The following is a 26,278-nucleotide window of genomic DNA, read 5'->3' on the forward strand; positions in this document are numbered from 1 at the left end:
GATCAAAAGAGGTGATTCTAAGACCCCACTGGGTGTCCAGCTCTGGGGCTTTAAGCACAAGAAAGATGTGGTCCTGTTAGAGTGGGTCCAGTTTGGGCCATGAAGATTCTCAGAGGGCTGGAGCAAGGCTGAGCGAGTTGGAATTGTTCAGCCCAAAGAAGAAAAGGCTCCAGGGAGACCTTATTGTGGCCTTTCTGTACTTAAAGGGGCCTGAGAGAGAGATGGAGAGAGTTTTTAGAGAAAACTAAGTTTTCTAAGTGAAAAAAACTAAGTGAAAGAGAGTCGATTTAGATTTGATATAAGGAAGGAAATTTTTTTACAATGAAGGGGGTTAAACACTGTCAGGGAGGTTGTTGATGCTTCATCTCTGCAAACATTCAAGACCAGGTTAGACAGGGCTCAGAGCAACCTGATCTAGTTGAACATATCCCTGCATATTGCAGGGGGTTTGGACTGGATAACCCTTAAAGGTCCTTTCCAACTCAAACTATGCTTCCATTCTGTGATTTTCCTGGCTTCAGTTTTGTCTCAAAGGAGGTGTGTAGTTACCCCAACTGAGGTACATAACTGCTTTTCTATAGGGATCTCACATTTAATAAAGCAGATGGGTCATTCCCCATCTGTCGTATTTACAGAATCAAATATCCCAACATCCTTTATGCAATTTCTACTTTAGGTACTTTGTTACCTCTAGGCCAGTGGTTAAGCACAGACATGGCCCAAGTTTATTTGCGTGTGGGATGTGTCAGTAACATCAATTACAGAAGAAAGGAACCGTGAGGTTCTTTGAAAAGTCACTAGTTCAATGTTCAAGGCACGATCAACTGTATTTAACAAACTCCTCCAACATTTGCCTAACCTGTTCTTAGAGACCTTCCTTCACTGATTTTTACATTGCCCTTCCCAATCCTTAACTACTGTAATCAGTAATGTGATCGATTTTGTCTTACGAGAAGAAACGTGTTTATCTGGTTTATTGTTATCTTAATCCTCTCTACAACAGTGTTTCTGTACACTGTTATGCCTGGTGCAAGCACTTGTCTTCAGTCCAGAGCAGGCTGGAGGTGTTGCCAACACAACAAAGGCACATTTACAACTGTATCGCTATAATGTGTACTAAACAGATTAAAGGCTGTGCATTAAGAGGTGTTTTAAAGTAATTCAAGTGAAAAGTGTCAGATGAGAGACTTTTTAATTGGGCTTCAGAAAAGCTTGTTCTGGACCCAGGGCTGCTTTGTTATCCGAAATAATTGTTTGAAGCACTGCTTATGAAATCTGCAGTTGACTTCAAAACAGCCCAGGGCCACCTGGGCCCCTTGAATAACACATGTTTTAATCCACCTACACAGCAAATATCTGTGCATCAAAGCCGAGGTTGCTGTCTGTTCATAGGATACAAATACAAAGCATGTTTTTGGGCCGGGTGTGAGAGAGGAGAATGCTGTACCTTCAAAAGCAGTGAATCAGATGAGGGCTGAGGAGGTCACAAGGGGTAAATGCCTGATGTGCAATGTGGCAGCTGCAGCAGCAAATGCAGACATCAGGTGTGTGAGCACAAATCCTGCCCGTGCTAAGTGCTAGGATGTGGCCACAGCCATTGCATGGCGCAGGAACGTGACTCTTCTGGAATCACCGTGAATGATAAAAGGTGTAACCATCTGGAAAGGCTCATTAGGAACCCAGAAGAATGAGTCAGTGGAAAAATCTGGGCTGTACGAAGGTGATAGGTAATTATCTACCCAGCAAAAGCACGGCAGAAAAGCGCTGTAATAGTCTGTGCACGGCAAGATTCCCTCGCTGGAGAAGGAAAAAGTTTGGTGGTTAAAAATCATGGCATTTTCGACGTGTTGCCTTCCTACAGGATTCTTTAATTTTTGGAAAGATAAACCCCTGGAACCGTACGTGTTTCAGTCCCCGAGCAGTGCCTGGCTTGAGCCCAATTCAGCTGCTGGTGCAGCCCCTCCGCGCCGCTGTGGGGTCCCAGCGGGACACGCTTCCTTCCCATGGACAAGCACCAAGGGTGCTCTTACTGCTCCCAGGGGGAAGAATTAGCTTAATCTGGGAGCTTTGCCCGGGCAGAACAGAGGCCACGGCTTTCCAGCTTCTAGTAGAGATAGGGCTGGGATACAGCAGGAAAGCTAAAGCAAAGGTAACCTATGGAGCAGATGAGGAGGGAGCGGGTAGAACCGAGTGAGACAGAGGCGAGCAAGGACGGGGTAAATCGTCTGCCTGCTCTTTAAGCAGTAAGCTGTTACCGTATAGCAAAGGCACCGACAAGCTCGGTGCGACATCCCCGGGCCGCGGCACTGTTTGGCGAGCCCTGCTCAGACCCAGGGGCTGCACTGCCGGGCACAGCGACCCCTCCATGGGGCTCCGAGAGCCCCGTCCCGGCAGCGGCGGAGCCCGGCCTCGGGCAGCGCCCGCCCCCGCTTCCTCCCCCGCCCCCGCCGCCATGTTGTGGGGCCGAGCGCCGCGGGAGGCGCAGGGGCCGCGGCCCGGCGGAGCCGCCGCTCGGGGCAGCGCAACAGGTACCGGGGGGCGCGGGCTGCGGGCGTTACGGGCTCCACTGCCTTGAGCAGCTTTACTTGTCTTTTATTCTTTAGCTGAGTCTGGGCTATTTTTTTTTCTTTATTTTTTTTTTTTAGGCAGGCTTTTTTCTTTCTTTTTTTAAAATTTTTTTTTCTCTCTCCTCTTTTTTTTGGGTAGGGGTGGTGTCTGGGGCTTTGGCGGCGGCGGCTCCCACTGCCGGCGCCGCCGCTGCTCGCCCGCGCTCCCTCAGCGCGCTGCGAGCGGAGCGATCGCGGTGCCCGTGCCCAGAGAGCTCCCGGAGCGCCCGGGGGAGCCCCTGCCGGGGTGAGGTGACTCGGACGCGGTTGTAGAGCCCCGCTCCTTGTGGTGATGGTGATTTTGTTTCGTCTGGTTAGCTGTGAAAACGCGGGGTTTGGAGAAACCCAGCTGGTTTCTGCAGTTAAAGTTTGCAAACTGCTCTGGCTGTAAATAGACTGGCTTTTCTCGGTCTCGACTTCTCACCGCGGCATGTCGTAATTCAGAGAATAAAATGAGGCTGAGGTACGTGATTCGGTTTCCTAAGCATTAAGGTACCATTTTGAATACAGTAAATGGTTTTCGGGCCAGTTAGGGCTTTGACATCTGTCACATCGCAGAACTCGAAAGTAGATCGTGCTTTAAGATAGTGCCTGCGTTCTCTGAAGTTATTCTTGCAGCGGTTCTCTTAAACACCAGTCGGAAATTCCCCATCTAAAACACGGGAATGAGAAGTCTCAAGCTTCTTTGCCCTTGTGTCCAGGCTGCCCTCTGTTGTGCGTTGCTCTTTTGGGAAAATGATGTTTTCTGAGCTGTTGGTGCTGGCCTGTGGTGGCCGGAGTGTGCACAGGAAGGCTCGGGGTGCGTGTGAAGCAGAATGTGCTGTGGGTAACATCGGTGCTGCATAAATTGTTGCCTGCTCTCAAGAACTTTTAATCATTCATCTGAAATTGGCTTGTAACAAACGTCTATATCCGCTGATGCGACGGTGACATGTAGAAGTAACAAGCGCTAGGAGCTAGTTGGATAAGCAGCTAACTGGGCTGCGTTCTGCTCCCAAATCTGGTTCATTTTTGTTACCTTGTTTCCACTCTACCTCCCCTGTTTTGTTTGTGTGTATTTTTTCAGTCTGACTCATCTGGGAGGGGCATTCGCACCACCATACCTCTGAATATTCAGAGAAACCTTAACTCAGGCTCTGGGCTCCCTGTGATGTGAAGAGAACTGTGTGATGCCTGCAGACATGGATTTAGGCTGCTCTGTGCTCTCTGTTGAACAGAATTTTTTGTTAAGATTACCCTCCTCACTCAGATGCCTAAATTAGATCAAGTGAATATGCTTATCCTTTTAATTACTATCCTGAGGGAATTGCATTTACTTTTTTTCTCCTCCATCTGTACAAGATCTGGGGTACAGGATGAATCCCTGGCTGTTGTAGCTGTCAGTGTAATAGAAACCAAGAGGATGATGTTCCTGTAGCAGTAACAATAGCAAAATGGGGTACCTATGGTCTGTTTGTGCTAATCATAAAAATAATGGGGTTATCTACCCTATTAGGTGCTGGTCAAAGCACCAAAGCTTTATGGACACTTATTTTTTTAACTGTTCTTGTAGACAGAATGAGATAGATCAGGGCAAAAGTGAGCATGGATGATTTTGAACTGTGTTTTTGAGAAGGCTTTATTTATTTATTGAGACTCAGGTATTAGAGTGATTTGTACCACAGCAGTACTTACAGTAAAGTTTTTTTACAGATATTTCTGTTGTAGTCTGTTATGTTGAAAAGTGAATTAATTTCATGGCATGGGAAAGTAGCAATCTATGAAAAATGAAGCTAAGTCTGTAGGTGATAGTATTTCTTCAGTAGCTGCTTGTCAGGAGCTGGTGAGGAAAATGAGGCAGCATTTGGAAAGGGAAAGGTGATGTGCATGTTTTGCTTGGGGTGTTATCAGAAACCTTCACAGCCTTTGAGAATAGGCATCTGTCAGGAAAGTACTGTGGGTTTAGTTCCTGAAAGGCAATGTAGTCCAGATTAGTTCCTGTCACAAATTGAGACAGATGTCTCTGGTCTGAGAGATAATTTACTTGCAGACTTTTAACTAACAGGTTATCTACTGTTGCCTCAAAAGATTTAATTTGATTAGCATGCAAAATATGTGGAAAAATAGTTTCATGAGATTTTTCTTTAAAGGCCAGAGCTGTTCTCTTTACCTTTTTAAAAACTGGTTCGAAAATTGGATGTCTTTATTTGTAATGTTAATTTCTAGCCTATTTTCACTTGAAAGGAAATACCTCCACTATCTCAGTTTTTAAAAAGCTTTTAACTGCTTCAATTAGTTTTTATTTACCTCAAATGTAGTTACAGAACAATATTGTTTTGAAGGGACTTCTGGATATCATCTGGTCCAACCCTATGAAAAGCATGGTCAGGTCACTCAGAGCCATGTCTGGTTGTGTTGGGATTATCTCTGAGTGTGGAGATCCCAAAAACTCACTGGGCAGCCCTCTCCAGCTTGGTACCTACCCTGGCTCAAGGTGCATCCCATCCCCTTTCCCAGGCTGCCAGAGAAGGCATTAAACAACACTGGCCATGGTGGCAGCTCCTGGGGAGCATCACTGGTTCCAGCCAGATGGATTTGGGACTACTGAGCACAGCCCTTGCAGTCTGCTGGTCAGGCAGGTTTTCCACCCACTTTAGAGTCAGCTTTTTCAAACTATATTCCACCAGTTTGGCTGTAAGAGCACTGTGGGAGATCTTGTTCAAAGCCTTTGTGGTGTCAAAACAAGCTGCTGTGCCCTTGTTCACAGGGTGAACAATCATCTCAGAGATGAGATGTGTCAGGTGTGGTTGGTCCTCAATAGCCACATGCCATTTCCCTTTACCTTTTTCTTCTTCAAGCATCTGTAGGTGGGTCCTACAATTATTTCCTCCATAATCTTTCTAGGGACTGAAGTGAGACTTAGCTGCCTTCAGTTTGCCTTTTTTCCAATCACCAGGATCCTTGACCAGTCACCAATACCCCCCAAAAATAACACAGTTTAGTCTTACAGTGACATTAGCCAGTGTTCCTGGCAGCACTGGGGCTGTGATTTGTGCCATATGCACATGTATGCAAATGCTTTATTTACATGTTTTAAAATTATTTTGACTTTCAAAAGCTACTTTCAGTCCAGTGCAATGGTAAATCTTTTGGTAAAGCATATTAGATGATGGATCCTGCCATGTTTTTAAGTTTTGGGGTGAACCTTGATGTAGTTGTTCTGTGAAAATCACGAGAGCAGCAGTTGGCTGACAGAGTTTGGGGTGTTGCTTGGATTAGAATGTTTGTTTTATGTGGCTGAATGATTGGGAAAGTCAGTTACCCTTCTTAGGCTTTTTTTGTCTTAAGTGATGATTGGTGGTTATAAAGATAACAAAGATAGAGTTGTAGAGCCCTCTTCATTTTATGAGGGACTGACCTATTTCAAGCACTATCGCTTGTCAGGAAAACAACACAAAGTATACTTTGAGGTTCAGAGGCTGAGCCTAGATATGGGGTGAAATAGGGTAGTTACTGTATTCCTCTTACCTTTAAAAACATACTGTCACTCTTTAACTTCACCTTTTAAAATTGCATTTTTTTTGTGTGCCCTGGTTGGTGATGGATGACACATCAGACTATTTTGAAGGGAAACACTCATGTTAGAGTGCCTGGTTGGATTTCTGGAAGGGCTAAGCAGCTGTTTTAAGTGATCCTGAAATTTTCAAATGCTTAGTTGCAAATATTGCAGTTAGCCGTATTCTCTCTGGTATTCTGTGTCTGACTCCTGATCAGTATAGAACTTGGAGATTTATGTCTATGTGTAAGTTCAAGTTCCTTCCAGTGACAGACCAATGGAGGCCAAAATTTTAAGCCAGCAGTGAGCAGTGAAGCCTTGTTTTCTGTGGCATTAGCTGTCTGAGTTTGATCAGATGTGAGCCTGTGTTGAATTTTTTCTTGTGGTCAGTATATTTAGAGCAGCCTTCAGCCATGTGGATCCTCTGGTGTCTAATATAGGCACTCAAACATACTGCAGTCTTTCTCTCCCTTGAGGGTACTAAATTTGGTTGTGCCTTCTCTGTCTGGTTGCCTGCTTTTTATGAATATTATATTCAGTGAAGATCATAGCAAAGGACACACTTCTGTGAGCTTGGTTCATGTTGGTGATGGGGTTCATCAGAGTAGTTTACTCATGTCTCATACTCTGAGAAAGGCAAGCTAAGAATTCAGGCATCCTGGTTGCTTGGTTACTGTAATGCTGCTGCTTTCATTAATTCACTTGTCTATCAGGATGGTGGTTTTGGGGGGTTTTTTTTGGTTGTTTTTTTTTATTCAAGGATAAGTCTTTAGAAACAAACAGGAGACTATTTCCTGAGGAATTCTTTGTTCTTCTTACTTCTATGTCTACATTGTTTTATTGCCCTTTGCAAGATGGCAACTCACAAGATGTAGTAACTCATTTTTCTGGTATAGTTGTGCCATCAGCACCAAATGTTGTAAAGGTGAGGATTAGGTCACATAAAAATTATATAGTAAAAATGGAACTGGTGAAATGTCATTTTTCTTCAAATTGAGAGCATTTAGAACTTAGTATTTAGAACTCAGTATAGGAACAGAGCCTGCCCATGTTGGTTACTTGGATCCTAGAGTTAAAACAATGGATTGAACATTAATATATAGGTGAGCACAGTGTTGTGTAACTCTTATTTTCAGAACAACACGTGAAATTCAAATGATGTAACATGATGACAGTAGCAGCACAAAGCATTGGAGTTACCTAATAGAGGGCAAGTATCTGAGAACTATTTTTAAACCTTTTGGCAGTTACAGATAGTTGAAAAGGTGTGGTTGATCCAGAAAAGTCACAGCTTCCTCGGAACAGCGATTCTGAGAGCAGCCAGCTTGACTTGAGACAATTTGATATGGGATGTTGCTGCTTCAGAAGCAGCAGATAATTCTGAGCTGGCTTTACTAGTGAAAATGTTCAAGGCTGATGCAAGTGGAGCTTGTGAAATGCTGTGGCATCAGCCATGAGCAGTATCTGCAGTTAGTGATTCAACAGCATACACATGAAGTACGGGAAGAACAGGAAATGGGAGTTAACTTTTCTTTGTTTCTAAAAATATTACAATTGGAATGTGGAAAAAAATTACCTATTATGGCTATACTAATAAATGCATCAAAAAATCAGAGCACATTTAAATAATACTTTGGTCTTATCTTTCAAAGGTCAAGAATTTTACTAGTCAAAACCTAAAACTTTTTAGCTTTTTTCTCTACACTTTTACGACTTTAAGGTAGGACATGTGTCTTTATAACCAAGATACATTTGCCCCTAGGGATTTTACGTGATATTGAGATGTTTGTTTAACATGGGTGATAATTGATTCCCTAAGTTCATGAAATTCAATTTGGTGGTCAGAACATTATTACTGTATGCTCTAGAGCTCTGTGCTAAAGGTTTAAGAGACCACATTTCAACTGGGTGATTTGAAGGACTGTTCTTGATAATATGAGATTGGATGTGACTTGTGGGTGGGAGTGGGGTCAGAGGCAGGAGTCTTCAGCTGGGGCAGGTGGGAGGTGCTGTGCCACATTGCCTGTGTCCTGGTTGTCACCATGCTGGTCCCAGAGCCCCCGTGCTGGGGGGATCTCCATTACACCCACACTTTTCTGTGTTACTTTAGGGAATGCATTTTTACCCATCCATTATCCAACTAAAATACTCCTACCTAGTTATTTTTTCCTGTTTTTACTGGCATATGCTAATCTTTGCTTCTTCTCCCACAAGGTTTCCCTGTTTTTTGATACATCAGAGATAAGCACCATTTCTGTGCTTTAAAGGCTTCTTGTGGCCTTTCTCCTCTCTGCTTGTCATCTCATTCAGTTTTGAGAAGTTAAACCTGGTGGTTTTGTGCACCTGTCCAGCTTGAAAGCAGATACCTAAGCTGTAAATCCAGTCTCACTGAATGTTTTACTTTCATTAGATAGTCAGATTGTTCTCTGCTGAGCACAGAAGAGTGCTCATGTATCTTTTGTTTCATGCTTTGCTATAGCAGCCCATTAGATGTTCTGTATGTTTTGCACTGTTATCTGTGTCTGAAAGCTGAGCAGCAAGTTAAGCAGCGTCTCTTCCATCGTAAGAAGAAAATAACATTATGAATTCTTCTGTTAGTTTTTTTTTCTCTGTTAGAATTTTGCTTGTGCTTCTGATGGAAGGTCAGGAGTGGGCTTAAAATTTTCCTCTAAGGTGGCAAGATTTTAAATGAATAAGCTTAAAAGTAATATGGTCTCATGTAATATATAATATGTTTCCAATCATGGTTGAAGTAAGAAAACAATGTATAGAAGACAACTTATCAAATACTTTTGTCTTGCCCAAGTCTACATTGACACAAATTAGGAGTTACAGTGTGAAAGTGGAGAACTGCAAGTTTTAAGGTGTGTGGACCTCACCAAACAGCATTTAAGGGTGCTTGCACAAAGCTTGCAAATTATTACATGTGAGAATTGATGTGTTTTAAAACAGAATTTTTAAAAAAGGCATATGGAGTGTGGAGTCATGTGAATTGGAAAGTAGGAAGCATAAAAAATCCAAAAAAACACAAGAGTATTTTAAGTTACCACCCCTTGAGGAGCAAGCATATCTCACTCAGCTCTCTGGAAAGGTTACAATATGCAGCCTAGAATTGCTTCTTTAAGGTAGAAGCTCAGAGCCTTTTAAAAAAACATCTTTTATAAATAGTATACCCTCTACTTCTTGGGGTTTTGTTTTTTTGGTTTTTTTTTTCATTTCCTTTCTAAGCAAAGCAAGCAGAGGTGGTGATTTCTGTCTGGGATCAGGTGAGTGAATATATTCTCCCAGGGCGTGACAGAGCTGGGTTCAATTTCCATCTTTTCCTGAGGAAGTTTGTGTCTCCTGGGAGAAGGGCCAGGGAATTAAATAGTGAGCTTCCTGAAGTGGGATTCTCATTCTCTCCCTCAGAACAATTTCTTCCTTGCAAAGAAGATTTGAAGCTGGAGGGACACAGAGAGGGACCTGCAGGTCTCTGCCTTAGTGTAGAGAATTAAAAATAAAATGGGAGAAATCTTCTCCTAGAAAGGAGGAAGCCAAGATCAGTTTTAATCTCCAGAAAGAGAGGAGAGAGCTGAACTGTGTCTTGACACTGAATGGGTGCTTTCACAGCTGAGCAGCTGTGTAAGAAACAGAGTAAGCCCAGGAATAGTGGCCACACAATTCTGGTTTTTGAACAGAAAGAAAGATCCTTGTGTTTTGGATGGTCAGTAAGTTCAGAAAGCATATTAGTCAAGCAAGGTGGGTAGAAAGGTATTTGTCAGAAAAATGCTTTTTGTGTTCTGTCTGGATCACAGAATCACTGGGTTGCAAGCGACCTTCAAGATCATTGAGTCCAACCCAGCCCTAACACCTCAACTAAGCTGTGGCACCAAATGCCACACCCAGTATTTTTTTTAAAGACATCCAGGGATGGTGACTCCACCACCTCCCTGGGCAGGCCATTGCAGAACTTTATCACTCTTTCCATAAAAAACTTTTCCCCAATATCCAACTTGTATTTCCCTTGGCACAGCTTGAGACTTTGTCCTCTGGTTCTGCCAATTGCTGCCTGGAGAAGGAGACCAACCCCACCTGACTACAGCCACCTTTCAGGTGGTTGTAGAGTGATAAGGTCACCCCTGAGTCTCCTTTTCTCCAGGCTAAACACCCCCAGCTCCCTCAGCCATTCCTCACAGGGTTTGTGTTCCCAGCCCCTCTCCAGCCTCATTGCCCCCTCTGGACACACTCTCTGTTGGGTAGGAAGTTTCTCTTTCACAACGAACAAGGAAGGGGCTTCACACCCTAGGGTTAAGAAATAAAATGTTTAGCACTTTTTTTTTTTAATATCAAAATATTAACTGAGGCTCTCAGTACTGTTATCTACAGTAGCAGGGGGAGCAGGAAGAGCCAGCAATGTGCTGCCCACAGTCAACTCCTCCGTTCTGTCACTGATGTCATTCATCTGTTATCAGAGTGGGTGGACTTTGTAAGCTGGCCACAGTGCATTTTGAAAAGGCCATGTGGCTGTGTATAACTGTACTGTATAAAGGAGATAAATGCTTGGCCTGCCACAATGTTGAGATGTTTTTCTTTTTTTTTTTTTAATCAGTAAACTCTCATACCAATATGTCTTGAACAAAAAGACAAAGAGAAGTTACAGTCTGTGCTGTTTCATAATGCCTTACTAATGCTTCTTGTTCTCTCTTATTCTTCTATTTTTAAGAGAGTACTCCAAAAAAAGCAGCAAACAACTACATGCGCTATTACAGTGTCACTGCTTTGCAAATATAATGAGTTGTCTTTGTGTTGTCCAGGTCTACAGGTGTTGCAAAGAGTAAATCAGGTAGTTAGTGCTGCAGTCTCTGTCCTTGCTAATTGGCTCTTGCAGCAAAATTCTGCAATACATCATCCTCCTGCCACAGAGAGAAGGAAAAGAGCAATAATGTGACCACACATGCTGCTTCCATGGCGTTTGCTTTCTTCCAGACAGAGCCTGGTGCACCAGACCTTCATTCCTACTAAAGCTATGTGGCTGTGGTTCTTCTGAGAAATGTTTTGAAAAAAAAATTGATTCAAGTATAAATATTAACAAAGATTGTGGTAAGGCTGCCCTTCATAAAATGGCAATATGCCTATGATAGGGAAAACAAAAAGCTTTTTTTCCTTTCTCCTGCAGTCTGCCCAGCTCTAATGTTTTCTAATGCTTTCAGCATGGTCCTGACATGCCCCCTGCTTCTTGCAATCTCCTCATTTCTTTTCTCCACTTGTATCAACTATAATGAACGCTGAGAGAGGGAACAGAAATTGCAGTCTGGCAGGCCAGTTTGTGAAAACAATTAGTGCTTTAAAGATTTGGGCTAGTCAGATGACTTGTTTACAAGAACTTGCTGTTCTGCTGTTTAAATGTGAGATCCAAGTTTTCCTGTTTTCACCCTAAATGGCAGCAGGGCTTAATGTTATCTACAGTGTTTGTAAGGATGTTTGGTCCTGTTGTTACACCATGGATTTTGTACTGTCTGCCACGGTTTCTTACAAGTGGTGACTGAGTTCACCAAGCACATCTTCTAGAGCATTTTGCAGAAACAACTTTCTGTGAAATGCTCTGGTGGCAATGTCCATAATTTTATCCATATCATCTGTTTGGGACACTGGTTGTAATATTTTCTTGATTCTTATTTTCTTTCTTCAGTGAATGTTTCTGTATGACATTGTGTAAAAAGCATCCTTGAAGTGTACAGCTTTCACCTCCATCAATGATTAAAAGTTACCAGAATCTATCTAAAAAAGTCTAAGTTTGTCTTAAAGTGAGAATATTTTGCTGTGATTCCTATTGGAAAAAGAAGTGGTTCACATTTGTGTCCTAAAGGCTTAAGGTGCTTTTACACCTTTGTAATCTTTATAGATGGTGACTGCAGCAACTTTATTTGCAATTTGTGAAAATAAGCTGCTTTTAGCTTTGATATGTGCATGATCTCCAAGCCTTTGGTATGTGCTGGAGAAATACAGAAGACAGAATACTTGTTGAGGGCAAGCTCCATTCATTGAGAAGGATTGTTTTCCCAGACTTTTGAAAAATGTGCATAGATTTCAAGGTTACTGGGCTGTTTCCTCCTTCTTTAAAAAAAAATAAGGGGAAATTATACTGAAGCAATACTTGTATTCTTCCTTTTTTCACTTCTTGGTACAAATGAGAAGCTGTCACTTTAGAAGTATCTGTGCTTGGTGTAGTCCTGGTGTCTAATTATGTGGATCTGTGCAAAGGGATAAGACTGTGTTCCCAATGCTGGTGAGATACAAAACCCTGCAAAAGTCCCAAAAATCATTTATGATTTTTGGTTGCTTCTGTAAGGTCATAGTTTTCTCTCTTTAGGGGTTACTGTTGAAGGGTTTGATTCTCTTCAAGTTTAGTGTTTATTTGAAATACCACAAGGTCTACATATAGACATAATAGTGAGGCAACAGAGCTAAATCATGATTTAATCACATCACAGTGCTGTAATGTACTCTCAGTACAGACCCATTGGGCACTTCCATGGTTTTGGACCTTGGATGTTGGTTCATCTACATGGCAATGCCCAGCACAGATTTACCAGGCTGGTTCAGCCCAGGCTTGGGGAATTTTCAGGCACACTGAAAAATTCCATGTTGATAATTTGGGCAGGGATGCTCATTGTTTTTGCTGATGAAAATGAACCAGCAACACGTGTCCTCCATAGATGCAGGGCCTTCAGAAATAGGAATGACCTTCACCAAGCTAAAGTGACATCAAAGTCCTCAAAAGTTTTCAGTTGAGATTGGTTTTAAAATGTGGTATAGTTACGACTCTAGGGACATTAAAATGAGGAGAAGGGGTTTCCCCATTTGGTGTGCATGAAGCTGCCTGGGTTACTTCTCCCACTCATGTGCTCAGCAGTGGAGGATTTTGAAAGCTCAATCTACACAAGCCATTTCAGCAAAACCAATGCAAAATGCTGCTGTATAACTGTGAGTTATATGAAGTATTTTTAAAGTATATCTTAAGATCTGGGGCTTTAAGAGTTAATCAGTTTACTATCAAGACTTGTATTGTCTGATAATTATCTGACTTGTGTTGGGAGGCCTCCCCTCAAGTACTGTGTCCAGTTTTTGGCCCCACAGTGTAAGGATCATCTAAAAATACCAGAATATATCCAAAGGAGAGAAACAAGGATGGTGAAAGGACTAGAGGGCAAGACTTTTGAGGAGCAGCTGAGGATGTGAGGTTTGTTCAGTTTGGAGAAGAGACTGAGGGGGTGACCCCATTGCTGACTATCCCTTCCTCATGAGGGGAGCAGTAAGGGAAGTGCTGGTCTCTGCTGGTAGCAGGGCACGAGGGAATGGCTTAAAGCCATATCAGAGCACATTGAAATTGGATAGAAGAAAAGTTCTCCACAGAGGGGCCAACATGCCAGAGAGCTCCCCTGGGAGGGGGTCATGGCCCCAGCTGGTGTTCATGAAGTATTGGCCAGTGCTCTTTACCTAGGCAGGTTCACTTTTAGGGTATCTTGTGTGGAGTCTGAAGTCGGACTCAATGATCCACTTGTGTCCCTTCAACTTGGGATAGTCTATGTTTTTTGATTACTCATTTAAAAGAACCCCAAAACCTAAAAGCTGCCTGAAAGTAAGAGAATAAAATGAGTTGGAGCAAAGATCAAATATGTAGCCCTTAACCAGTAAGATTAAATATGGAACAAGTCACATGCAGGTAGAAGTCTGCTGATTCTGGAGGTGTTCTCCAGCATCCTGCTTCGTGTCATGGTTTCAGGTTCTGTTTTAGACCTCCTTGACAGAACAGCTTTTGCAGAGAAATGTGCTGTAGAAATGTTTAACAACATTGGCAGCACTTTTCAGGAAGGCTCTTTATAGATCTCAAGTGTCTCTTGATAGGCTGCTTTGTAGGTCCGTGTCTTGGAACAGTTCCATGCTTCCTTTTTTCATCTTTCTGTGGTTGATACCTTGTGTCGTTGTGAGGGATCATTTGGACTCACCAACCACTCCCTTTACTTTCTTTAAATACATATATATACATGTGTGTGTGTAGCCACAAATGTGTGTATCTATACTGATGATGTGAACTATATCTAGAGAAAGAATTGTTAACAACTGATCCCAGACATTTTTAATTGTATTGAAGAGATGTGCAATAGATACAAAAAATGCTTTCCTGTCCTCGGGTGGAACTGGAGTGCTTTCCAGCTGTGTGATTTTGTGCTGAGATGCACAGGAGTTTCTCTGCAAGAAGGGAGTATGGGGGATGGATATTTCTGTACTTAATATTAAAATATGTGCCTGTATTGAGGTGAGGGGGTTTTTTGTGTATGTGTGTGGGTAGGAGGTTTGGTGTCTGAAAAGGGGATGGGCAAGATGTGATTCATGTTTCTTTTAATTAAAATAAATATTTCATTTTTCTAGCTTCATCCTGTACAGTAGTTTCTCCACAGAGAGCACAATGATAATGATGTATAAATTTCAGTATTTAAGTAAAATTATCTCATCCAAAGCACAAGCTCACTTCATTGTCTTAGTTCTATATTTGTAAAGCAGTGAATTGTTCATGCTTTTTCCTCAGATAATTATTAGTGACTATTTTGCAGTTCTAAAGAATTCTTTATATGGTACACTTGAAGGAATATGTACTAGAAAAGCAAAATCTTAGTACTCTGATACTTATTATGAAAGTAAATTCTGTTCCGACCCGATTTAAATGCTGCTGTTGAGTGTTTATGCAGTAGCTCAGGAGAAGGAATAACTTCATTGTGTTGCTTCTGCAAAACCGGCTGATGACAGATTTTTATTGGGACAAGCCCTTTCTTCAGAATACATCATATAAGAGTGTTTTCTTTGTTAATAGTGCATGGAGTGTTGGAGTAAATTTGAATAACAATTGGTTTTCCACTTGGCTCAGCAGCAGCTTTCGCTTACCGAGCTGAGCGCTGAACTTTTGTTTGATGGAACACACAATATTTACCGGGGAGGGAGCGCTGGCAGGGACGTGCTGGGGCTCGGCCGTGTGTCCCGGCCAGCCGGGAGCTGTTTGTGCTCATCGCTCCCAACACTTGGTGCCGTTTTCCTTTAAGAGCTGCCACGAGGCTCAGGACTGCACTGCATACCCTATTAAAAAAAAAAAAAAAAAAAAAAAAAAAAAAAAAGGCCAAAAAAGGATCCCGCCGGCCCTGCCCGGTGTGATGCCGCCGGCTGAGCAGCAGCCCCGGCCGGGCATTGTTCGCTGTCGGAAGCGGGGCCGGGCGCTGCCCTTGCTGCATTATTAATGCGCGATGTTTTCATGTTGCAGATGGCTGAGGGCTAGCGGCGCGCAGTCGGGACCATGATGGCTCAGTTTCCCGCAGCCGTGAATGGTGAGTGGCTCCGCGGTGCTCAGCCAGGGCTCGAGGTTTGGGGTTTGCTGTTTCTTTGCGGGTTTTGGCGCTTGGCTGCAGATCCGATCGCTGTCCGTGGGCTGGGAGGGGACAGCATCGCTGCAGTGTCATTTGGGCTGCGATAGCAATCCCGGGGCATTTCCAGAGCTGAGGAATGTGCGAGCTGTAGTGAAGCCTGCCTGACTTCAGGCAGGGAATATGCTAAGTAATAGTTGATTAAACTTGCATACCTTTTCTGTTAAGTAATTCAGCACAAAGTGTGTTCCATTATGGTCCATTACACTGTTTATTTTAAACAAAATATTTGAATGTGTTAAGCAGTTTGTGACATTGATGAAAACAATCAGCCCTTCTCAAAAGAAAAAAGGCAAAAAAGAATTTTCCTCTTGACTGTGCTCTTTGCGATACAGAAACTTTTAAATTTGTTTCTTGGTGATTTCCTTTCAAAGACATATGAGAGTTGGAACCTTTAAATTGTTCCTCTGTATGTGTATGGGATGGAGCCTTTTTAGAGGAGGCTTATTTGTGAAGGCACGATTTGCAAAGACCTGCAAAGAAATTTGACATTTGCGTGTTGTTATTTACGGAGCTGGCCAAAATGAAAATACAAGTATAGGAACAATGTTTTGTACTTCAAATACTCCTGATAAAGAATATTTTTCTTCATAAAAATAGAAACATAGGTATAGGAATGAGTATTTATCTCATTTGTCTATGAAGGTTACTGCAGGACTGGGAAATCTTTAATTTAGAAAATTGTCACTGAGATAAATTGGGAAAGGGTTTTTGTTTTGGTTTTTTTTTTTTCCCAGAACAACATTCAGATTTCAAATTAAACCTCTTATTAAACCTACAAACCTGTTTCATATAAGCGTAAGGCTTTTCATAAAAAAAAAAAAAAATCTGTGTAATCAATGCTTTCTTTTTATATAGTCAGCTGCAGTTTTTTCCAGACTTTGTTACACTTCACAATAAAAGCCAAGTTAAAGGAGTCAATAAATACTAGGGGAAATCCTATAAACCAATTTTTTTTTTTCATTTAATTGGACATAATGGAAGTTGTTTTTTTTTTATTTTTGCCATATGGTTTTTGCTTCTTAATTTAAAATAAACAGTCAGGAGCTCTCTTTGGAGAAGATACAGCTTTATGTTCTTGGCTGTCTCTGTGGTGTATGCATAAGTTATTTGATGTCTTTTAGTTTTGGCTTTTTATTCCTTTATTCCATTCTGTTGGACAAGCGTGCTGTCAGTGCTGACCACATGCACTGCTCTCAGAAGCCTTAGTTTGGGAGAATATCCTTGATCTGAAATCCCTTGGGCAGTACTGTCTGCCACTCTCAAAAGGAGTGGTGTCAGGGGATGCTGCCTTTCCCCTCTCAGAATTTTACTGTGTTGGAAGGCACAATAAGAGGGAGAGCATGGGGAAGAGAGACACCAGGTGATAGTTAAACTGTTGCTCCTCACAGAGTAGTTTGGATGACTGTGTCAACTCTGTGTAGTGTTGCAGCCATATTTCTTATCAGAACTGGTGAAATTTCAAACAAGTCAGGTGTTTTAAACAAGTTTTAATGTGATTTCTAGGTAAATACTGAGCTGTTGAAGTTGTTCTCTAATCTTTGTTCCTCTTCCCTGCTGCTTACCACTTACAAGCACTGCTGTAATGGTTGCATTCAAAGTAGTTCACCTGCATTTGCCACTCATTACAGGAAACCTCTAATTATGTTGTTAGACCTTGGTAGTGACTTGAAGCGTGAGATGAAGAATGAGGTGATGTGTGAGGCAACCAAGCCATTAGGCTCTGCTGCAGCCTGGGAGCACTGCCTGCCTGCCTGCCTCACCTTTGTGCTAGCCCTGCATTGACCCTTCCCCTTTGTGTGCTGCTGGGGGAAATAGTGGGTTCCTTCTGTGAGAAAAAAACCCTCTTATTCTTACCAAGATACAATATACTTAGCTTTTAGCTCATGAGCAGTGTAATGCATGAAGTAGTTTCCGTTTCTGGGTTATTTTTGGTGTTCACTGTTACAAAAAAGTGAGGGGATGGCATGGAGCAGATGTGTGTGCAAGTGTGTGATTATGTGACAGCCTGAGAGCTGCAGGGTTCAAAGCATGATATTCAGCCTCAAACAAATACAAGTGGGAGATGCTATGACACTTTATTTACCAGCCTAAGCAGAGAAAGCAGCTCTGTACAGAGAAGGAAGGGGAACGGAGCAGTGTGTAGCTCCTGTGGAGAGACTCAGCTTCATTGAGGCACCCTCAGAATGTACCTAGGCCAAGCAGGGTCCTGAGCCTGGCATGTGCCTGGTGGCCACTGTGCTGTGCTGGGAGCTGGCCACGTGTAAATGTTGTGTGCTCTGGGGGCACCTGCTGTTGATAAACCTCTCTTCAAAGTCATGAAAGGACACAGTGCCCAGAAAGGAGCTCCCTTTGACTCTCCATTGCTGTCTAAGGTGACCTTTGAGAGTGCCTTACTAACAAGCTGAAATTCAAAGAGGAAAGCAGGACTAAAGAGTGGGTGTTGATTTTTCTGGAACTCAGCACAGACCCGCTGGTTTTTACAAATTTATATCCCGTGCAAAATGTAAAGGTTATGGTGACATTTTGTATGAACAGGCAAGTCTGAGCAACATGTTTCTTATACAACACCAGATGGATAAGAGACATCTATGTGGTGTCCAGTTCTATCAAAGAGCCACTCCAGGCATTTCCTTCTCCCCAGTCAGCAAACAAGATTGAGGATACCCTACTGAGAGTTTAGTTCTATCCTGTAACTGCTTGAATACTGGTCATTATTCCTGTGAAAATGATAATACAAACCCAGTTTATGGTAGATGATTCTTCTTACAAACTGTTCTCCATCTGAACAGAGCTTGTTTAGGAATTCATCCTGAGTCTTGCAAAAGCCTTTGGGAATGGCATTTTGTTACACTAAATAACAACTTCAGCAATTGTGTTTCTAAAGAAAGAGTTAATATACTAACTGCAAAAGACACTTAAAAGGATAAAGGCTTTAATATGTTAAAATGTACTTACATCTAATTTGTCTCAGTGATTGCTGCCTTTGTCAGTGCAAGTAACCTTCACTGCCATGGGGTGTGTTCTTTCCAGCTGGAGAGGAGTTGCAAGATGTTTCTTTTCCAACTCTCCTTCCTTCTTTTGTAGGACAGATTTGTTCAGAGTTTGATATCCATGCTGGTGGATCTTGGTTTTGGGGATATTTAATCTTAAGGAACCACCTGGAACAAGGAAAGCAGTATTTGCTGATCAGTATCTTTCACATTGTTTACTTAAGTACCATTGGAATTTTTGGGCTGTGCTTTTTTTTGTTTATATTTTTATTTGCCATTTCTCTTCCCTTCTACCACCTGTTTCCTTTCGATATAAATTTTCTGTGCTCCAGCAGGAAAATCTCTGATAAACTGAGATGTAGAAAGTAATTGTTGTAACTCAATTCACATGCTTCCAAACCTTTATAAGTAAAACTGGATTTTGTGCTGCTGTGAATAGAATTTTGTGTCTTCACACTTAGGTGTGTTGGAGACTAAAGCAGACACGAAGGGGTTCTGTGAGGCGCCAAGGGCAAAACACTCACCAACAGGTTCTGCTGCACCTTCTCTTTAGAAAAGTCAGTCTCAAGCTTTGCAGTCTGAATGTTTTTGAATTAGGATCAACACTGGTCATCAGAGTTCAATTAAAAGCTGCTTGAGTGCAACCTGACTCTTCACCTTGTGTGCACTGTAGATATGGAAACTGTAGACTTGAATGTCAACAAGTATAGATAAAGACACAAAGCTGAATTAGACCTTGCAAAACAAGTATCAGAACTTGTTCTCCCATCTAAAAGTAGGAAAGGGAAAGAAATTGTGAGACAAAAGCAAATATTTTCTCTGTATTTATGAATTAAAACTTCCTCTTGGTGAGTGCAGTGGTGTCAGTTGATATGGAGCAAAATTCATATGCTCAAGTCAGAGGGGTGTTTATCTTCCACTGTCACACCCTGCAAAAAATTGGATTTCCAGTGTGTCTGCCATCTTTTAAGTCAGAAATAGTGCTGTAGGGTTTCACAATACAAGGGGTCTTATATATATTTAATTGTGAGCATAATATGATTCACATGGAGGATGTAAGAGGAAATTTTAGAGGGGAAAAAACAGACATGGAGGTATATGTTAAATAGAGTAAATGGAAATAGCTTTTGACAGGGGAATGTTGCACTTTGTGCCTTCTTCAATGCCTGGGTTTTGTAGAAAACATGTAACAGATCCCATGGTTGGATTTCATTAGAGAAATAAATGGCTAAAAGGGAAAGAAAATGCAAATTATAGAGCAAACTGTTGTAGTCATGTAATTCATCTTGGATTTTTATCATGATGCCAGTCTTAATGGTTATTTATGGCAATATCATCAGTAAAAAGAAAACATATGCTGGTTAAATTGGAAGATGACAAACTGGAGTAATTTTCTAGCCAGAATTACACAGTATGGGCTGCATATCATTGGTTAAATTTCATCACATTTCTGCTGTGTTGACTTCAAATAGCTTTTTAGCCATACCATTATGGGCTGGAAGAATTTCTGCTGTGTGCTGGCTGTGACTAACGAGGAAGACAACCGGATGTGTTCGAGGACCACGTAGTAATTACGTGATTTGAGGGAAAGGAAATGCATCCTAAAATGTGGTGGATGAAATAAGGAGTGCTGTGTGCTATTGCTTTAGGCCCTGGTGAGACATGTGGGTTAGAGGGCAGAATTTGGGTTGTCTGCTTAAGAGGGGGTGCAAAAGAACCCAGGGAGTGAAATAGATACAGAGCTGGGCTTCAGTGTAATTAATTAAAGTGCTGAGAAAGAATAAAGGGATTGCCTTTGTTAACCTTCGCAGATAAAAGCTTACTGTTTTGTTTTGGGTTTAAATTTTAATTTTATTGCATTTCCTACTCAGTAAATAAATTTGCTCTTTATTTCTTCTTACAAGGAAGAACAACTTTAAGGAGGGAAACGAACTTGTCTTTAAGTACAGTGTTGGCACAGGAGCAAATGGAGATGAAGCAGCTGTTGATGCAGTTGGTCTGGAAATGGGAATGGTTCTGTCAGCAGTGACATTCTGGACCATGGTCAAGGAGGAAATCTGAATGCCTTAAGGCAGAACTTGCATTTTAGGAAGGAATTAATGTATTAGAGTTTCTTGGAGAAGTAGCAGTCTGCACATGGTGACCTTGGAAGTCCCTTCCAAGCCAGTGCTCCTAAAATGTAATGAAGAATTAGATAATAATGAAGATCAGTGTTAGATCTTGTGCTGTTAGCTTACTTTAGGCCTATGGTTTTGTCTTAGTAAGATTTCATTTTGTTAGTATTATGTGTTAGCTTTTATAAGGTAAGTTTCACTGAGTGGGAAACCCAGGATGGTTTTTGTCTGGAATACTAATGCTATAACGTAAGCTGCGTTATTAATTTTGGATGTCAGAGAGACTTCCTGATGTTTTTTCTTCAAAGCATATAAAACCCTAAACAAAAAAAACACAAGAAAATCTACAAATACTTTCCCAAAATGGAGCAGAAGGCTGAAGGCTTAGCTGAGATAACGTAAATCTAATACATGACCAAGTTTCAAAGTGCTTTGAGTATTAAAATGTTCATTTCCTTGAAGGTTTAACTCCCAAGTTTATGAAATACATTACTCTGATAAGCCACTTCATGTGATTGTTGCAATTTAGGGTTGATGAGCATTGTGTGAAGTGGCACCATCTTAACATCTACTAAATTCCAAATCATCTGTGATCATCACTTTGAGCAGGCCACAGACAATACTAATCAGTATTGGCAGAATGAGTTCAGGTTTAGCCCACTAATTATAATGGCAAGAACAAACACATTTTTCAGGCATTGTGGTCTGTCAGATATATTTATACAATGCCTATTACTTTAATTAGGAATCTTGTGTGTTCAGGCTTTCCAGTGTACTGCAGCAGTTCTTTGGGACATCTGTTGTTTTTCTGACAATGGGATAGTAGCTTTAAATCATCACTGAGTGAGCTGCAAGGGGCGGAACCCTGGAAAGCTGAAAGAATGTCAGTGGCCATGGGACTAGCATTCATACTGGCTGTCTTCAGAGAAGATGCTTTAATAAGCTAAAAACATCTGTGCTTTAGGTGGATGTGAAGTTCTCTGTATGCAAGTCTCAAGAACAGGTAAGGTTAAATGAATATCAAGAACTTTTGCTGCTCTTTTACCTCTTCTTACTGAAGTAATTTGCATAAAAGTTTTTATATCTGTGTAAATATAAGTAAGAGGTGGTATATTTTAAATTATGCACTGACATTTTCCCCTGGCTTTCTTCTCATAACCATAATTTAGCATTGAACCATGGTCTCTGCAGCACAGTTGTTTCTGTAGGAAACAGATCTTTCCTGAGAAGTCCTGGTTTCACTGCTGTGAAGCTCTGCACCTGCTACAGCGTGTGTTGATACTTGTATAACTGTACTGAAAAGGGTACACTTATTTTTTCTTACCAGCTACAAGTTAAATTTGTTGTGAAACAAATAATAGTGCTTCTATAGCTCTGTGTCTCACAGGAAATCCTCAGGCTTGGGGAAATACAATTTACAGGTGTGAGTTAGTGTGTAAACTGTTTCTGATGGAGATGATGTGGGTTGGAAGGCCAGCAGAGTCTCTCCTCTTATTTCTCATGTTCTCTGTACTCAGATTGGATTAAGAAATACACAGACAGTCCTTTTTAACCTGGCCTGAAGATAACATTCACCAAGCTCCCTTTTCTGGAAATGATCCACTCTGTAGCTGCCAGAATCTGTTACACAAAAGGAATTAAACTCAAAGTAAGGATACCTGTGAAAAAGGTGGCCACAGAGAGATTGTGGCTCTTGTGCTAAGTGAGACTAAAGGGATGAGAGTTGCTCAGTTTAGCTTAGAGACAGCTAAGGATAGTTTAGGTAGTTTTTTAGAGACAGTTAAAAACCTGTAATGCCATAACAGTATAGAAAATGCTAACAAGGGAAGGAATCTTCACTGTATTTTTTCATAGCTGCAAAGCAACATGATATCTAGGGAAATTATTGAGTTTAAGGCTAGCAGAAGAAAATGGGTTTGTTTGTTGGTTTGGTAGATTGTTTAACACAGTGAACACCTTACAACTCACTTTTAGGACTTACTGTCTTTAAGATCTTTTGGAGACACGGAATCAAAACTTGAGGGGGAATGATCTGTGGTATGGCATTAATGGCTATTATATGGTTGCTGCCTTTTTTTTTTTTTCCTTTCCCTTTGGGGCTTTTTTTGGCTCAAGAAGCTTGCTAAATCAGTGGTTTCTGGCAACTGAGAAACTGTAACAACTGTAATACTCAGGGAAGAATTCTGTTCCAAATTCTAGCCCATAACTGTTCCTGTGAGCAAGGCAGGATTAGGGATCATGATATAAACTGATTATATATATATAAAAAATATATATGATATAAAGTGATACCAATGGTTGTATGAACATAAATGAAGCAGTTTTAAATTTATTAACCTTTCAAATAAACCCCCCCATGTGTGCTAGGAAAGTAATATTGTATGTGTGCTGGATATAGTTGGCAGGTTCTGCTAATTAGTAGTTTCCTCCTTAGGAGAACTGTTTGAGCAAACTCTCTGATTCTTGCTTCTGTTTCCTTTGTGTTTCCTTCATTTTGCCTTCATTTTTTCTTTCTGCCAGGACTAGAAGTTACAAAGAGGAGGGTAACAAGAATTATCAAAGATACAGAACAGCTTCCATATGTGGATTAATTGAATTGACTAGGACATTTCAGCTTGGAAATGAAAGGGTGGGGATGGTGGAAAATACAGATGTCACCTCCCCAAGGTCATCCATTATTTTTCAGGCAAGGGAATGGTAATTACTCTCTGATAACACAAGGATTATCCAGTATCAGATGAAAGTACCATAGATCTCAGTCATACAGAGCACTTTGCACTGTGTCAAATAAAAAGTGAAAGCTGTAGGAAGCTGTGGATGACAAAAGGTCTTGGATTCCTTAAATCATTAGAGATAGGTGGATTTTCCTTCTAGTAATGAGGCAGTTCTCTGGTTCAGGAGCTGCACTGGGGCTGAGGAGACATCCTGGAGCAGCACCACCACATGCTTGGCTCACACTGTCACTGTGCTGGCATATCAGCTGGGGGGATATTCAGTCTCTGCTGGAAGGACTGTTACTGTGTTTTGTTTCCTGAATTGTCTCCTATTTTTATTTTATTCCAAGATCATTCAGGAAATGCCTCTTCATTTTTTCTTCTCTCCCACCCTTCCTGTGTAATTTTTTGGGGATATGTTTTTTGTTCATCTGTTTTCCTCTCCTCTTTCAAGTCTGTGTCTCAGTTCTTCATTGCAGATAAAACCCATATAAGCCTTCCTCCTCAGCTCTGAGAACCCAGAAATGCGGTTTTTAGTCTAATGGCCAGATAGAGATGAGAACTACAAAAATTACTGGAAAGGACCTAATATTCCTGAAACAGAATTCTCTTCTGATCTTGTCAGTGTATGTCTTCATGGGAGAATAATTTCCTTTACCACACCTAATTTCAAGGTTCACTTTGCATCCTCTTCCCTGGTATTTTTACTGCCTGCATTTCTCCTGGTGCAGAAAGATTTATTGGCTGCCACAGATGCAAACTCACCTGAATCTTATTAGTTTTGCTGCACTCCACAGAGATTTGCTAGACAATAATTAAACAAATTGTTCTTTTGTAAATTTTTAATTAAGTCATAGGGTTGTTTTGTGAATGCTGGTGAGCAGCAGCAGCATAAAGCATCAGTTTCCAGGATTAGAAATGTTTTGCTAAGCTCTGGTGTACTTTTTCCACAAACATGGTAACTAAAAATTTTTATTTTTCTCCTGGAAGGCTTTGATACAATACAGGTTGATGAGTTTAATCGAAAAAGCTTCTGACTTATCCTTAACTGAAGGGTAAGCATCCTTTCAATCTTCTGTGTCAGGCTGGGAAGGAGGGTCATGGATTCTGTCAGCTGGAAGTTTGCTCACCTTAAAAGCAAATGGACGCAAGGCTTAAAGCTGGAGAATTTAGCAAAGTATGATTATATTATGCCATGATAATATTGCTTACTTGACTTTTTCATACCTTCCGTTGGAAAGACTCTTGTTGGTGTGACTTTTTTCATCTCTTCTTTCCATTTCTAAAATCCATCCAAAAGTATGAATTGCAGGTTTAGGAAAATGGCCATTCCCACGTGCTGGTCCCTGGAGAGGATGTGCCTCAAATCCTGTGTGCAGTTTGGGAAGGACATTGAGGGGCTGGAGCGTGTCCAGGGAAGGGAACGGAGCTGGGGAAGGCTCTGGAGCACAGGTCTGAGGAGGAGCAGCTGAGGGAGCTGGGAAAGGGGCTCAGCCTGGAGAAAAGGAGCCTCAGGGGGAACCTTCTGGCTCTGCACAGCTCCTGACAGGAGGGGACAGCCAGGTGGGGTTGGGCTCTGTTCACAAGTAACAAATGACAGGGCGAGGCAAAGTGGCTTCAAGTTGTAACAGGGGAGATTTAGATTGAATACTGGAAAAAATTCCTTTCTTGAAAGGGTTGTCAAGCATTAGACAGGCTGTCCAAGGCAGTGCTGGAGTCACCATCCCTGTGGGCATTTAAAAGATCTGTAAATGTGGCACTGAGAGACATGGTTTAGTGCTGGCCTTGGCAGTGCTGGATTGGTGGCTGGACTCCATGATCTTAAAGGTCTTTTCCAACCTAAATGGCTCTGTGGTTCTGTGATTCTGGGCACAGACAGAGCTGTCACTGGCTAAAAGAATGGGCTTGTTTCATGTGCTGCAGCAGTGTCACTCAGCAACTACGGTTGGTTTCACTGCCATTGTTTCTCCAGAATCAGGCAGAAAATAATTATATATTAACTGCTGCTATTGAATCTAAATCTGGCAAAGGCTTAGGTTAAGCCCAGCTCTGTGTGCCAACGTCTTCATGTAAGGAAAGGCAAAGTTAATTAACTTTTAAGAACAAAGCATGAGTTTACCAACATTGTGTATTACAGTGATTGCACTTTTTATGAGATGTAGGAAACTTGCTTCATTGAAACTTAAAAAACCCACTATAGAATGAATTGTCAAAAACTTTACAGAAAACTGGTGTAAAGAGTAGCATATTAATTTGCAGTTCAGAATAGTTTATACACATTTCTAGCCCACATTTCCTGATGTACTTTTATATTAGTGGACCATTAATGAAACTTTACTTTTTTTTTGTTTTTCAGTATTTTTCTTCCTTGGTGTGGGTTGTTGAGGGTGCTTTTTTGTTGTTGTTTGGTTTTTTGGGGTTTTTTTATTCTTTTTTCTTTTTTTAGTGCTTCAGTGGAATTGGCAATAATTTAATAAAAAATTATCTTCTGAAAATGGATAGCCTTAATGAGCGAAAAGATTCTGTGATATTTATAAAGTATAGAAATACTATCCTGCTATTATAAACTGATACTTTAAGTGCTTTGGAATAGCCAAGTGTGCTGTAGAGTTCAGAAAAGACTTGGATCTATACTGTTAGCATGGATTACACTATTATGTATCTCTAAATTGTTTTAGGGATTATACTCCTCCTGAAAGCATGGATTATGTTTCTACATTGGGATCACTGCGTGGCACGGGGTGTCCTGTGTTCTGATGTTCCTCCTTTATGGATGGATTTTGTGTATCACAGTGGGGGCTGCCAGTGACAAGATCTCCAGGCAGAATTCTGCACCGCATCTCACAGGAGCAAGTGGATAGTTCAAA

General features: G+C 41.4%; 1 protein-coding gene across 7 annotated transcripts in view; it reads left to right on the forward strand.

Annotated features, from left to right (window-relative positions):
• Window positions 1-2,091: 2,091 nt before the first annotated feature.
• ITSN2 (intersectin 2) overlaps window positions 2,092-26,278 on the forward strand; it is an 80,565-nt gene continuing 56,378 nt past the window's right edge. For 4 of the 7 annotated variants that reach the window (XM_054280596.1, XM_054280601.1, XM_054280600.1 and 1 more), the window contains exons 1-2: window positions 2,446-2,528; window positions 15,431-15,494. In XM_054280596.1, the coding sequence (XP_054136571.1) occupies window positions 15,464-15,494 (31 nt within the window). In that variant the 5' untranslated portion in view covers window positions 2,446-2,528; window positions 15,431-15,463. Of the gene's footprint in view, window positions 2,150-2,445; window positions 2,529-2,798; window positions 2,854-2,938; window positions 3,070-15,430; window positions 15,495-26,278 lie in introns of those variants that run through there. The other 3 variants (XM_054280598.1, XM_054280597.1, XM_054280599.1) reach the window with 3 other exon arrangements.

The sequence above is a fragment of the Melozone crissalis genome, unplaced genomic scaffold (assembly GCF_028551555.1).
Source record: "Melozone crissalis strain CALT ecotype California unplaced genomic scaffold, PUWL_Pcris_2 ptg000027l_1, whole genome shotgun sequence".
Classification (NCBI taxonomy): Eukaryota; Metazoa; Chordata; class Aves; order Passeriformes; family Passerellidae; genus Melozone; species Melozone crissalis.